Source organism: Spodoptera frugiperda, chromosome 6, assembly GCF_023101765.2.
Source record: "Spodoptera frugiperda isolate SF20-4 chromosome 6, AGI-APGP_CSIRO_Sfru_2.0, whole genome shotgun sequence".
NCBI lineage: Eukaryota > Metazoa > Arthropoda > Insecta > Lepidoptera > Noctuidae > Spodoptera > Spodoptera frugiperda.
Genome location: NC_064217.1, coordinates 2,260,409 through 2,273,780, shown reverse-complemented (window position 1 = coordinate 2,273,780; position 13,372 = coordinate 2,260,409). Strand labels below are relative to the sequence as shown.

At 33.4% G+C, this 13,372-nt stretch overlaps 1 protein-coding gene across 1 annotated transcript; it reads left to right on the top strand.

The window, feature by feature from the left end:
* Positions 1-3,574: 3,574 nt before the first annotated feature.
* LOC118267894 (odorant receptor 4-like) lies at positions 3,575-12,897 on the top strand. Its single transcript, XM_050694072.1, has 10 exons — positions 3,575-3,657; positions 4,264-4,436; positions 4,750-4,899; positions 5,243-5,431; positions 6,672-6,891; positions 7,760-7,856; positions 9,639-9,743; positions 10,482-10,570; positions 12,408-12,474; positions 12,667-12,897. The coding sequence occupies exons 1-10, from the start codon at positions 3,575-3,577 to the stop codon at positions 12,730-12,732; spliced, it is 1,239 nt and encodes a 412-aa protein (XP_050550029.1). The 3' UTR covers positions 12,733-12,897.
* The last annotated feature ends 475 nt before the right edge of the window (positions 12,898-13,372 follow it).

Sequence of the window (13,372 nt, the reverse complement as noted above, 5' to 3'; positions counted from 1 at the left end):
TATAATTTGGCCTTAGTTATGATTTGAAATTGACAATCTTCATACAGTTCTTGACAATAGTTTCAGTTTTACAATGTGACTAAAACATAAATAAAGAAATAATATTCATCCGTCATATTCCGTAGCGTTGTGAACGAGACAAAATGTAATAAACATCTGATCATTGACCTCTAACAGTCTTCTAAGTAATAACTTATGAAAGTACAGATAAAACTCGGTATAAAACAGTCTGAAGATGGCATAAACAAGGGGTAACTACTAAACTACAGTATCTGGTGATAAATATACGTATATACTGCTTATGATTATCTATAAGCCGTTAAAACTAATCGAGCACCCTCCTCCTTTCATAAAAATGATTGAAAAAGAACATTTTAATTAAATAAAATTCGGTACAGATATGGTCTAAAACATGATAAAACTTTTTTTAAAGCGGTTAATATCCATTCCTTCTCCTATGTCTGAAAAATACTATGCTGAAAACCGCATCAAAATCGGTTTAGACAAACGCACGCACAAACATTCGCACATACATGCAGCTCAAACTAAGAACCTCTTTTCTTGAACTCGGTAAAAAATAACGTAACTTTTTATTTAAGATAGCCTTTTATGAGGTAAAACTAGTAGATTTTTGTTCAAACAGTGCATGCACACAATATTGTCTCTTGCCAAAATTCACTATGCGGTATTTATCGCCGGCTACTGTACTAGGAGGTCAGAATTCACGAGAAATTTATTCAAAACCATGACTAGTTTTGTTGTTCGTTCCATTAATCGGGGCGGACATCCGAGGCCCCTACCTCAGGCCCCGTACTGGGGTCCCATTATTTTCATAATGGATTTCGGCAACGTTACACCGTACCCAATAAATTATTTTAGAAGCGTATGCCTAAAGAATAGGTGTACGGTTCGCAAAGACGAATTGTTTTTGGACTGAGCTAATAAATCAATGATTTATTCGTGTTAATTAATTTTCTAGTAGGGTCTTTGATTTGTGAAGTACATTTTCTTAGAAATTTGTGTTTAGTTTAATATAATATAAAGCTTATGAAGATATTTATAATCTGTTGTGGGGCTAAAAAAATAATGAGCCGCTTTTAATAATATGCTACTAATTAATTAAACTAGTAATTATAGTACATGATGTTACTGTTCCCTTGTATCATTGACAATAACTGATGAACGTGATTTGATTTGAAATGTGATCTGAGCTTCTAGCCTAATCCCAGTTTAGAGCTTGTCTAAAAAGAATGTAGATAACTTAATTTAAGGGGTGACACTGACTAGTGTAAAAATTAAAGTCAAATCTCATACGTTTTCTACTCTATTTGTAGACAAACGCTTAATGGAATTTGACTACTCATCTGATACGATTTCAGTTTCTTTGTCGCAACTAAAAAGTTAGCAACTAAAAGTAAACTTTGCACGGTAAACATAATTGAAACAATATTTTTGACAATCAAAAATGCAATTAAGAAAATCAATTACAATAATTAGAACTAAAACCAAAATATTGATATTTCGCCAAAAAAGACCTCTCACTTCCAAACATCCCCATACTAAAATGATAACTTATCTTCTATTGAATTGCCAAATAAAACGGAAAATAAGTATAAAACTCTCGGTAATGCCTCAAAGTGAGCATTTACCAACGGCAATAGCGGATTCTCGGCGATATTTCAACAACAACTGATCTGAAATCATACATTTTGTATCGTAAATACATTGTACCCGTTTGTCATGTGCCAAGCTCGAATCCCTGGAAATATACTGGCTTTTTTCACGCTGTAAATCGAAATAAGGTTATGGGTAGATTAATGTAATTTTGCTTTTAATATCTTGGTATATGGTATAAGTGTTACAGAAGTTTGAATTTTAAAACTTTAAGGCTAAGATGTAATAAGTTTAGAATAAACTGTCGACACCGGTATTTCCCAACTGATACGACCGTCACACATTAAAAAAAGAGCGAACCACTTTGTAAATCTCCGGCAACGCACTCGTGACTCCTCTGGTGATGCTGATCGCTTACCATCAGGCAATTCATCGTTTCGTTTATACTCTTAATGAGGTGGTCTGAATAAAATCATTCCTATATCAGTTTATCAGCATTTTAACTGCGTTTCAAACCCAAGTTACAGGTTAGCAACAAGGTACGAGCTACAAGCTGTCTACAATAGAGGTTATATACCCTCCATCCTCTATATACTACATGTCATGTCCGGTCAGAATTCCGAACTTTGTCACACAGACCATTGTTCCAACAATGTATGTCCGGCATTTCTCCAGCAAATCTCATTTCTGATCGAATCTCGCTTTGAAATATCTGTACATATTTATGCTGGTGCCTTCTCCTACGTCATGTTATTGTTATATTGAAGAGCTAGGTGTTCTGGACTCTATTGTGTTCTTAATAGAAATGCAATTTGAATGTCATCATCATCATACAGTCAAAAGACATCCATTTTTGATATTCCTCTCTGAGGTTGAATATGTATAGATTAAAGTAGTATAATTATACCAGTGTTTAGAAGTATTATTTTATTCTAGGAAATGAAAGATTGAACGATGCAATGCACGATATGTTAATAATTCTTTATTTTTTTTAGTTTGTTTTTGTTTCCAGCAAAGTCTCAACCGTAATTAAGAAAATTGAAAAATGTATATTAATATTGAGGACGTTCTTTGCGACGAGAGAAAAATACCATGAAATGAAATTGTACGAGTATTTTACAACAAATGAACAGAAAAAGACAAACAAAAAACGGAAACGTACGTTAAAAGAAAAACACGCCATAATATACATCGATACTCAAATTAAAAACAAACATGATTTGAGTAAAGAAAACAAAGAAAAATAAAACTTAAATTCAACCTTAATAAAATATGCACAGTGATTACTTTTCACCGTTTATTTTGATTACAGTGTGCTGCAAGAATACAGCATGTTGTTCATAATACACTGTTTATACGCAATTTCTTAGATAACACGTCTAGAACAAATAATATGCCTAGGACACGAAGGTAATAGAAAATAATGTGCACCCCGTAGGGGACTAGTGGAATTATATAGCAAATTTTTCTACTATCACATTTATTAGTGAAAAGTCTATTGGTTCTGTAGGGGTAAATAGTTAAAAAGTTATTTTAATTCTATTGCAAATCCGTTTAAAATATAGAAATTAGATGTATTTTAATAAAAACATGCAGGATCAAGTTTGTTTTTTGGTTGGTAAAATCATCTAATAACTTTTCCCGTCTTAGGAAGAGGCGAGAAATATCAATGACTCTCCTGCTGTTCGAGCCGGAGCCCCGGAAGGCAGTCCGCAGATCGAAAAATGTTTTGTAGCTGTTTTGTTAATAATGTTACCATTCCAATTCCTCATTGATACAATAGTCTTGAGTTTCATGCTCAAAATTACGGATACAAAAGCAGTATCTATTGATCCCTAAAAAAATAATGACAGAAATTATTGAAACCTACACAATTTCTTGGTTTGATAAAAATAAAGGTACCCAGGGAAAAATACATCATTTTAGATTCAACACTCGATCACACTCAGATTTTGTCACAATGGAGGTTCTCAAAGACTTCCCAGAAGATTTCGCAAAGGCTTTAACAACCAGTTTTGAAATGTTAAAGAATTTTAACGTGAGGTATAATAACTATAAACATAAGGACTACATGTCATTAGGACACCATGGCAGCGCAACCAGTCACCGTTACTCACCTGGTGTCAGTTTGGTAGCACAATCAATCTGGTAGCGCAATCAGCTCAGACGGCAACGTAGAATATTACTAGTCGCGCATTCACCCTGGTCGCGTTTCCACTAATACTAAATACTAAAGCACTGTATGGGGTGTCACTCACTCAGCCGCCAGTCTAGCCGCCATTGTTATCTAATCAAGATCCATTTTGATACAGTGTGGTATGGTGCCTCTGGTGTACGTATGGTATCTAGACACTACGGTGTCGCGACTGGTTGCACCACCATGGTGTCCCGGTGAAATTTAGCCCCAACACTAATATTCTTAGAGGTAAAAGCCATTTGCCGTAATCTCCGCATTTGGTATGGTTGGACCTTAGTTTAAAAAGTTCAGGCTTATCAGAGAATTTTGCAACCAAAGAGTCTGTCTAATTTTTTCCCTCTTCAGATACCCGCGAGAAGAGTAGCGGTCGTGATTCATATATTTTACTCTGCTGTCGCCGTATGCGAATTTTTTTGTGAAAATATTATTTGTAGTATTTTCCTTGGTCACAGGTATTTAGAAGACCATCAGCCATTCACCAAGAAGTACTGGCGTTTCTCCTACATATTCGTCACTATCTTCATTCATGTCTTCTCATTGAGCATTCACATGCCAGAATTGCTGACAGGCGACGAAATGACGCAGTTTGCTTACCTGATACCTTCTATTCTGGTTACTATTCATGGTAAATAAGATTGAAATTGGCATGTACTTTATTCAAACATTGATTGTCTTTTGTTTTCAGACAAGATGCGAAATGTGTCTGTCAACCGTTTGGAAGTTTTTTTTTGTTGCGGTTTTGCACATTTGATATTTAGTCCAATATTCAGATTTTGGTAGCAAATTAACATTAGTAATATTTGTTTAATCTCAATCACCACGTGATACTCAGCGATAGATTTATAGTTTATTTCGAAAAGTATTTTCAAAGCTTAGATGTTCATAATACATAGAAAGTTCTTCTTGATATTTGTTCCTGTTTCATTTCTTTATTGCAGCCATCCTTAAATCGATGGTTCTAATACCGATGACGAGACAAATATCAACATTTATATCAGAGCTTGGCTCTCTCTGGAGAGTTAAATTTACTGAAAAACAATTTGAAGACAAAGACGCTGTATTGTGGAGGCTCGACTTTATCAATAGAGGTAATTTAGATTTATATTTACAGATTTCTATGAAGAAGATTATCCATTATAATAAATTATAGTTAATTTAGAAAATATACTTAGTTTTTTTGTGCAAAAATATATATTTTATAGATTCTATGTAAAACAGGATGAGCCTTATATGCTCACTTATTAGAAAAACGTTAAACTCATTCACAATATTGACCATTTCGACCTCAAAGTCCAAAAATGGCTAGCTAAGCTAAAATTTTAAACTGAGTCTTTGTAAAATGAGGAATGCTTCTATAAAAATTTTCGAAGATACCAGTACCATTATTGAATTTTCGGTACCCAAGAAAATTTATATGCTCTTATATTTCAGCCAGCTATTGGGTAAGCCTGAGCGGTTCAGCGCAATACTTGCTATCGCCATTATTTGAAACTTTGTTCCGGAGATTTATATTAAAACAGGATTGTAAACTACTCCTACCATTTGCTTCGGATTTTCCACTTGACCATACCGAGAACTGGATGTTCTATATCCTCGTATACATTTTCCAGTTATACTCCAGTAAGTAGAAATGTTTATTAAAGTTTAGTTTTATCTAGACTAATAAATAAAATTGGAGTGTCTTTTTGTAATATTGAAATAACCGCTTTTTGTTACATGTGCATGGATATACGATACATACACCAAAATAATATTCTTTACAATTTTTGTCTGTCTGCCTATTTGATATAGCTAATTTCTGAAATAGCTGGACCGATTTTGACGGGATTATTCACAGGTAGTTGATGTACTAAGGAGACACTTAGGTTACTTTTATTAGTCACAAAGTCCGTAATTCACGCGAGCAAAGCCTCTGGCATCAGCTAGTAAAACATATTTACATTCTCATACATTTCTTTGTATTGATATTTTACTAGTTTCAGTTTACTGAGAAAATATGGAAGTTAAATATTGTGCTAAGTTTCTAAGTAGTATGGAGAGAAAGGATTAGCTTGTTTGTATATTATTTATTATGTTAGTAAATAAAATAGTAAATTAAATGAAAGTGGCTGTTGGATGTAGTTTGCTCCCAACCGACTTATTTGGAGCTGTTTAATATTAAGGATAGAATGCGACGATAATGAATGCGAAATTTAAAATAAAACTCTTACGCTTCAAGCTAACATACTCAATGACAAATAAATATGACGAAAGCTGCACGGCTTTTGCGTAAAGAAATGCACATGCTAGAATTCTACACAGACAAAATCTGAAGCAAAACACTAGTCTTATAATATTTGGAAACAATTCAATGTAATCGAATCCAGTGAGGCCTTTCAGGGTTGCATCGTAAAATTAAATTTTATCGGATCTACTGAGTCCTCATTTATTTTGAATTTCAATAGATATATGGTAGGTAAATTATGCCCAGATAAGGACGTTGTATCGGATTCAAGATCGGTCAATGCACTTTGCTAACTGCTAATGGCTGCTCGTAGTTCTGTGTCTGGATGTCCATCACTCACCTAGTGGTAGCTTGATCATGTTGTATACATCACATAAATCTACTGCTATCTGATGAGATTGTACTGCTATGACAAATCTATCGGATCTAAGTTAAAACGTAAACAAAGAATGGCTTAGAAAATGGTGGTCAAAAACATTTCTTGGAAAACAATTTCATAGTATCTTTACTTACAATCAACTTGTTTTAATGTTAAGATCTTTGTTGTGTCTTGTGGTTATGCCTCAGCAAATAGTCCATTAAGAAATAATAAATAAATTAAAATAAATGTATGAACAACTACAATTTTGATTTCAGTGTTCCTTCTAGTTTCCATGTACACTGGTGCTGCGTTGATAATGATATCGTCTTGTGCCCTATTGGGAGCAGAGTTTTTGATGCTAAAAGATGATTTGGCTCACGTGAAGCCATTTAACAATAACGGTATAAGTAATAGTGACGATGTTGACGAAGATGATGACAATGCCGTTGAGTTCACTATTGAAGAATTTGTGAAAAGACACCAAAAGCTGTTGAGGTAAGAAACATCTTTGACAGTAAAAAAAAACATAAAATTTTAGTATCCGTTTTTATTTTATAGAAAGAGAATATGTGACTTAAATGAAAACAATAAGCGGATTCACGAAGACGAAATATACGAAGACTGGTGTACTACAACAAAGTTTGGGCTGGTCATATAATATTTCTCGTATATACTAGTTTTCGCGAAACTCCCATACTATTTTCTCAGCACAACGTACATATATTTTTTGTGCTGAATACGTAAGTAGCCGTATAACCCAAAGTTTTGTACCACATGTAAGTTTGTGACAACTTCAAGTTCGGTGAAACCCATCCAATCGATCTCTATTATAGCTGCCATTTTTTCTGGTCCTGAGCCAACATTATCCAAAGTTTTTCCTACATAACGAGGTCTTCATCCTGTGAGACCAATGGCCTATGTAATATAAGTGATGCTACTTCTTCTTATTTTATGATGTGACGAAAATATTTACCCTTCTTTCTTCGGTTCTTTCAAAAGTCTAATCTTCATCTGATAGGAGAATTTTAACATAGCAATAATGGTCCGATTTGCAAAAATAAAATTGAAATTATAATTAATCTTACTATGACTAGGAAACATGTAAGAAAGTGTGTCTATTTTAGAATCACGAATTTTCTGACACTTTATTTTTATTTTATCTTAAAAATATATTATAACGTGGCATGTTAGTTAAATTAATAGCCATGGCGATATAACAAACACTTTTTCAAGCAAAATTCAATGTTCCTGTCTCTAAAACGTGTTGTTAGCATCTAAACCGTATTCCGGTCTAACCCCCTTACGCCATCAAAGGCGACATAGGGGTGGACATAAATAAAACATGTATTTTATTTGTTGACAGGTTATCCCGCCAGTTGGATAACGTTTTCAACGGGATGGTATTCATAGATCTTTTGTTTGTTGGTATCACAACGTGTGCTTTCAGTTTCATGGGACAGGTGAGTTATTGTTGCATGTTTAATGCTTCACTTGAGGGTGCCATATGGTGCAAAGTTTGATCAAACTGTTTGAAGTTTTATCAAGTCTATGTTTTGGTGAGAAAAGTTTTTGGGTAAAAATGTAAATGAAACGATTACATTGCAGATGTAAATAAAGTGTAGTTTTGAAGTGTTTAACACTTTTAGTAATTATTGAAGTAGACATATATTTTTTCTTGATGAATTGTTAAAACTCAAAAGTTTCCCTCCTTCCAGAATCCCTAGTAGTTTCAATACACAACCACCTTGTAGTTAATGTAGCCAATTATTTACAGAAACCGCCGAAACGCCCTGTATAACTTTATTAAATTAATTTCGAATCAAATATACAGAGTAAAATAAATACAAAACTGAACAATGAAATTTCGTTCACCCCTCTTTGGATGCCATCGATAAAAATACATAACTACGAAAAATATTCCAAAGTTTAACAGGCCTCAGAGGACATCGCAATTCAAATCGTTTGTATGTAAATTGAGATTCCACAATCATTTTATTAAAAGAGCTGTTGGAATTACGAAAAGTTTAATGTTTCACCCAATTCGTGGCACTTTGAGCGGGGAAAAAATGGGGACGCTCGTGGAATCTGCACTTTATTAAAAACTTGTGTATTTTGTGTACTACAACGTATTCAATTTGTGCTACGCTCAACTGTTCTCAAAACAGTGAAAGAACATTCCCAAACAATTGAGCTCGAATAAAAATGTTTAACAAACTCCACAAAAGCTTGTGTTTTGTCAGTAAAATACGTCACACGACAGAAAGACACAGCAGTTTCAAACTTTGAAGCTTTACGCGAAGAGTTGCATTATGATAGTTTGTTGCAAAAATGAAACTTGTGAAGTCGAAAAAGTGAAACATTTTAAAATTCCTTTGAGTGTGAACTGCCTGTACGCGATTTAAATAAAACCCGAGCGACTACGTTTGCTTTTTCTCTCGACACAAATAGTAATAAAAATCACAAAGACAGTATGAATCTGAAATAACAATCGTTTTTAAATTTGAATGTCTTTATCAATATTATATTGCAGTATGCAAAATATCTACAGCACTGTCATTTTCAAACATGACTAAAGGTTGGTACTGAGTTCTATTCAGTTATCTAATCAACATATAAAGAGTGACTGATCTCCCCGAAATCTCGCTAGGGGTGCAACGTCTTCTAAGTAGCTGATCGATAAGTATATACTGATAGGCCCAGACGTTCAAAGCCCGATATGCAGAATGGTCTTTGGTCCATTGACTAGATGCATGAGATCAAGCGACTGCCTCTTTAATTCTGGTCTAGGATCTATAAATGGTCTGGTGAAAACTGGAATGAAATCCAGACCGGGACACTGGATTTTATTCCAGTTCCTTGGAAAGTATTAATTAATTAGACTCTATTGTAATATCTATGCCAGCCCTACTGTCTTACTTCTATTAACTCTAAGAATAGGTTGTTGGCCTCAAAAGATCAAAAAGACCCCGATCTGAAAAGAAGACCCTAATCAGAAAAAAACTAATTGTAAACAGTTGGTATACAATTTAGAATGATTGCACAAAACACTCGGATTTCTTGTGTGTCTCGGAGTTCACACACTCATAACCCAGACCCGAAACAACAATTTGTGGATCACACAAAGAGTTACTCCATGAAGGTATCGAACACGCTACCGGTTGCACGGCAGCGAGCCACAGCGTCAACCGTGCAGTCTTTCGATATTAAATTGTTAACCTTTTGTATTTTTGTGTCCATTCCAGTTCGCCCGAGGTCCCGGTTACATGTTGGTCAGTTATATAGGCATTGCCTCGAACATGTTCACCGTTTTGTATTTGTGTTACTATGGCGAGCTGCTCACAAGTGCGGTAAAATTTTTAATACTTAGTTATTACGTAATCACTAATATTTTTAGTTTAGGATCCGTCTTGTAGATTATTTTAAAACATTAGACACGTATTTTTTATTGTCTTATGGAAACTATTTTACGAAAATACCTTCGAAGATATATTATAGAAATATCGCGTGATGTCACTTCTAGGTAAATTTTATCCGTAGAAAATGCATATTTGCTCACACTGAGAAACTTTGATTCGTTTTATTTAAGTATTATTATCTTATATGATGAAATTAAAAAAAATACGTATCTAATATATTTTCATTACCTAACTGACGGACTAAATAGATTTTTAATTATCATACCCCGTCATCATCCATATTAACGAAATAGCTGTATAGTAGTCGCTTGCAACCGCTGTGTGGGGAAATTTGTTTTCCCGGTAATATTGTGTGTTGATCTGTGTTGATATGAGCAAAACAGTAACTGACCATTGTGCATTTCACTGCAGGTATACAAATTACTTTTAGTATCTCCAAATGAATCAATTTTGAAATTATTATTTTCAAAAGCAATTTACGTTTTAATCAAAATTTTTGATTACAAATTATGTTGGCAAATTTATTTTGATTTAATTTGTAAAACTAACTATACGAAGTAACTCTTTGTAATTTATTAAAATTCATTTGTATTATAATTTAATTTCTAATTAAATTTAGTTTTCGGGTAATATATAAAATGTTATGTATTTTTATATTTATTTTTTCAGAGTTCCAGTATTGGTGACACGGCGTATGAAAACTTGTGGTACGAGGGATGCAGACGGTATAAAATGGCGATATTCTTCATAATTAAAATGTAAATATTCTTTTTAAAGCGAGATTAGAATTCGAAAATACTGCTGCAGCAACGTCACGCCTTTTATCCCCGAAGGGATAGGCAGAGGGCACATTACGGCACGTAATGCCACTATACAGTTGTAATTCGAAATTAATTTCGAAATGATTGCTAACTCACATGACCTATGAACGAATCCATTCACACATCAACATCTTGCCTTTGTGTTGTTTATACAGAGTGATTTTTTATAGAACATAATCTAGTGTGGGGTTATAGAACAGATTATTTACAAAAAGTTATAGAACAATGGAAACTAACACGTAAACGTTTAAATAGTGCATAATAGTTAGGTGAGAAATTATACAAACCTATATAATATATAATTTTATTAAAAGTACCATTACTTTAATTGTAATAATATTAATGAATACACAGTTTAAAAGAGTCATTTAATTGGCTAAAACGGAATAAATAGCCTTTATATAAATATTAATACAACCAATTCACTAAAACGGGATTAAAATAATACTATTAATATTGGTGATATTTCAATACCTACATAATACGAGTATTATCCTGCTTTTATTTCGATCACTCTCTCATTACACAGCTTTATTTTTTAATATGTCCTGTGATTCCAAATGCTCGAATATTCATTTCAATTCATTCATTGGCTTTTGAAACGTCCAAACAGAATGAATATGTCAGTTTGTTCGTCAGTAAAATTATGCATTTGTTCCAAAATGAAAATTCGTATGAAGAAAAGTAAGTAGAGATACACGTAGGTAAATTGGATGAAGCTTGCACTTTTCACTTATTTAATTAAAAGAGGCGCTCTGCCCAAACCCGAGACCTGTAATTGATCGGCAGTGTCACTTACAACCATTCAACCTACGAGACATTTTTTACCGACTTCAAGAAAAGAGGTTTTTAAAATGCCGATAACGCAACTGTGACTCCTCTGATGTTGCGGGTGTCCATGGGCAGCGCTCATCGCTTACCATCAGATGACCCGTCTACTCGTTTGCTCCCTATTCCATAAAAAATCTGTATGTAAGTATGTTTGTGCACGATTATAGCTAAACTGATTTTGATACGGTTTTTCAGCATATTAGAAGACGGTATATTACTTAGGTATAATACTCGACTTAAAAAATTGAGGTTTACATTTTAACACGTGTTAAATGTATTGAAGCCGGATTTTTCAAACATAGTGTTAGAATTATATCAAAATCGATTCACTAATTTAGAAATTAAAACGCAACAAAACACATTCACATTTTTATAGTAGGAGTTTCACAAGTATATCGCTATCAAATTAATTGTCTCGTTTTATAAAGTTCCTTGAACTCTTTTATAGTGCACGAGACCATAAAATTGATTTATCGTCGCTGTATGAAGTTGGATGTCCTTTGGACATCATAAAAAGTTAAATGTCTGTTTTAGTTTTTCAAAAGCAATAAATAAAAGCACGTTATATCTCGTTTTATTTTTATTTTGAAGTCTAGTGAGTGACATCTTTGGATATTCATCATATATCTACTTTTTTAACGTTAGATTAGTATTATTGATCAAAATCTTCAGTATTTATTATAAAAAACTACGGAAAATTAAATATTTCTTTGCTTGACTTGAAAATAATTTTCATATTCGACTACACAGTTGTTGTGGTGGCTACCGCGCAACATGTTGCGGGTTCGATTCCCGCTCGGAGCAACTCTTTGTGTGATCCACAAATGTTTGTTTCGGATCTAAGTGTCATTTGTATGTAAACTTGTATTTTTGAAAACGCACCCACGACACGAGAGAAAATCCTACTTTATAAGTAATAGCTAAGAATTAATTATTGTTTCAGGTCTCAAAAGCCCTGCTGTTTAACATCTATTAGGTATGCTCAAGTTTCTATGAAAATGTTTACTAGGGTGAGTATTGAACACCGAAATACAATTTACAGGCCAATGATTCTTTTTGTGTCAATTCGAGTTGTTATTATTTAAGTTCCTTTAAGTAACTGAACCTCCAATGTAAATTGATCTGAATAAGATTTTGATACTTGAATCAAACCTGACATATCGTTACTTTAAATGATTAAATTTTCTTATTCTTGCTTTCAGGTGGTCAGCACAACTTGGTCCTATTTTTCTTTGATGAACAGTCTGTACTCGGAGGAATCAGCATAAACAATATTATCCCTACAATACTAACCTTTTAAGCGCCCAGTTAAATAACAATTACCGTGCCCTTAGTATGCGGCTACAAAAAAAAAGAGCAATTGTGTGAATAGGTAACGAACAATCATTATTATATGTTCCCTGTCGCAGTAATACGATATGAACGACAGGGACACGAAGGAATATGAGGTGGTTAATGGGTTAATAACATGGGAACTTACAATTAAAAACTATTAGTAGTCTTTTAGAATTTCACAAAAAATAAAAATATTTACTTCACAAAAGCACGAATTTCTGAACTTGCCTATTATTCTAATAGTTTTAATATTTGAGCATAATCAATTATGTATTTGCATTAAATTAAAGATCAAACAGCATGTATTTTTTATAAAGCAATTCTCATTAACATACAGATCAAAAAATAAACGTCTGTTTTCCTCTGAAATAATCTGGAATACTTAATTTTTCGCTACAATAAAGTTAATACTTCGGAATATTGCACTGCACTGCTTAATTATGTAGAAGAAAATGTTGTAGTACATTGGAAAATTGCGGTCGGATCATTCACTGCGGGTTCTCTATAAGACCGTGTACAGATCAGGTTGCTGAAATAATGCGCAAATATTTAAAAGTATGTGGAACTTTTTTA

Bases quoted from the DNA above. Each gene is read 5' to 3' on its own strand.
- LOC118267894 (XM_050694072.1), top strand. From the start codon at position 3,575: ATGGAGGTTCTCAAAGACTTCCCAGAAGATTTCGCAAAGGCTTTAACA. The intron at 4,900-5,242 runs GTAATTTAGATT...CTTATATTTCAG, and splicing joins GCTCGACTTTATCAATAGAG to CCAGCTATTGGGTAAGCCTG. The intron at 9,744-10,481 runs GTAAAATTTTTA...TTATTTTTTCAG, and splicing joins GCGAGCTGCTCACAAGTGCG to AGTTCCAGTATTGGTGACAC.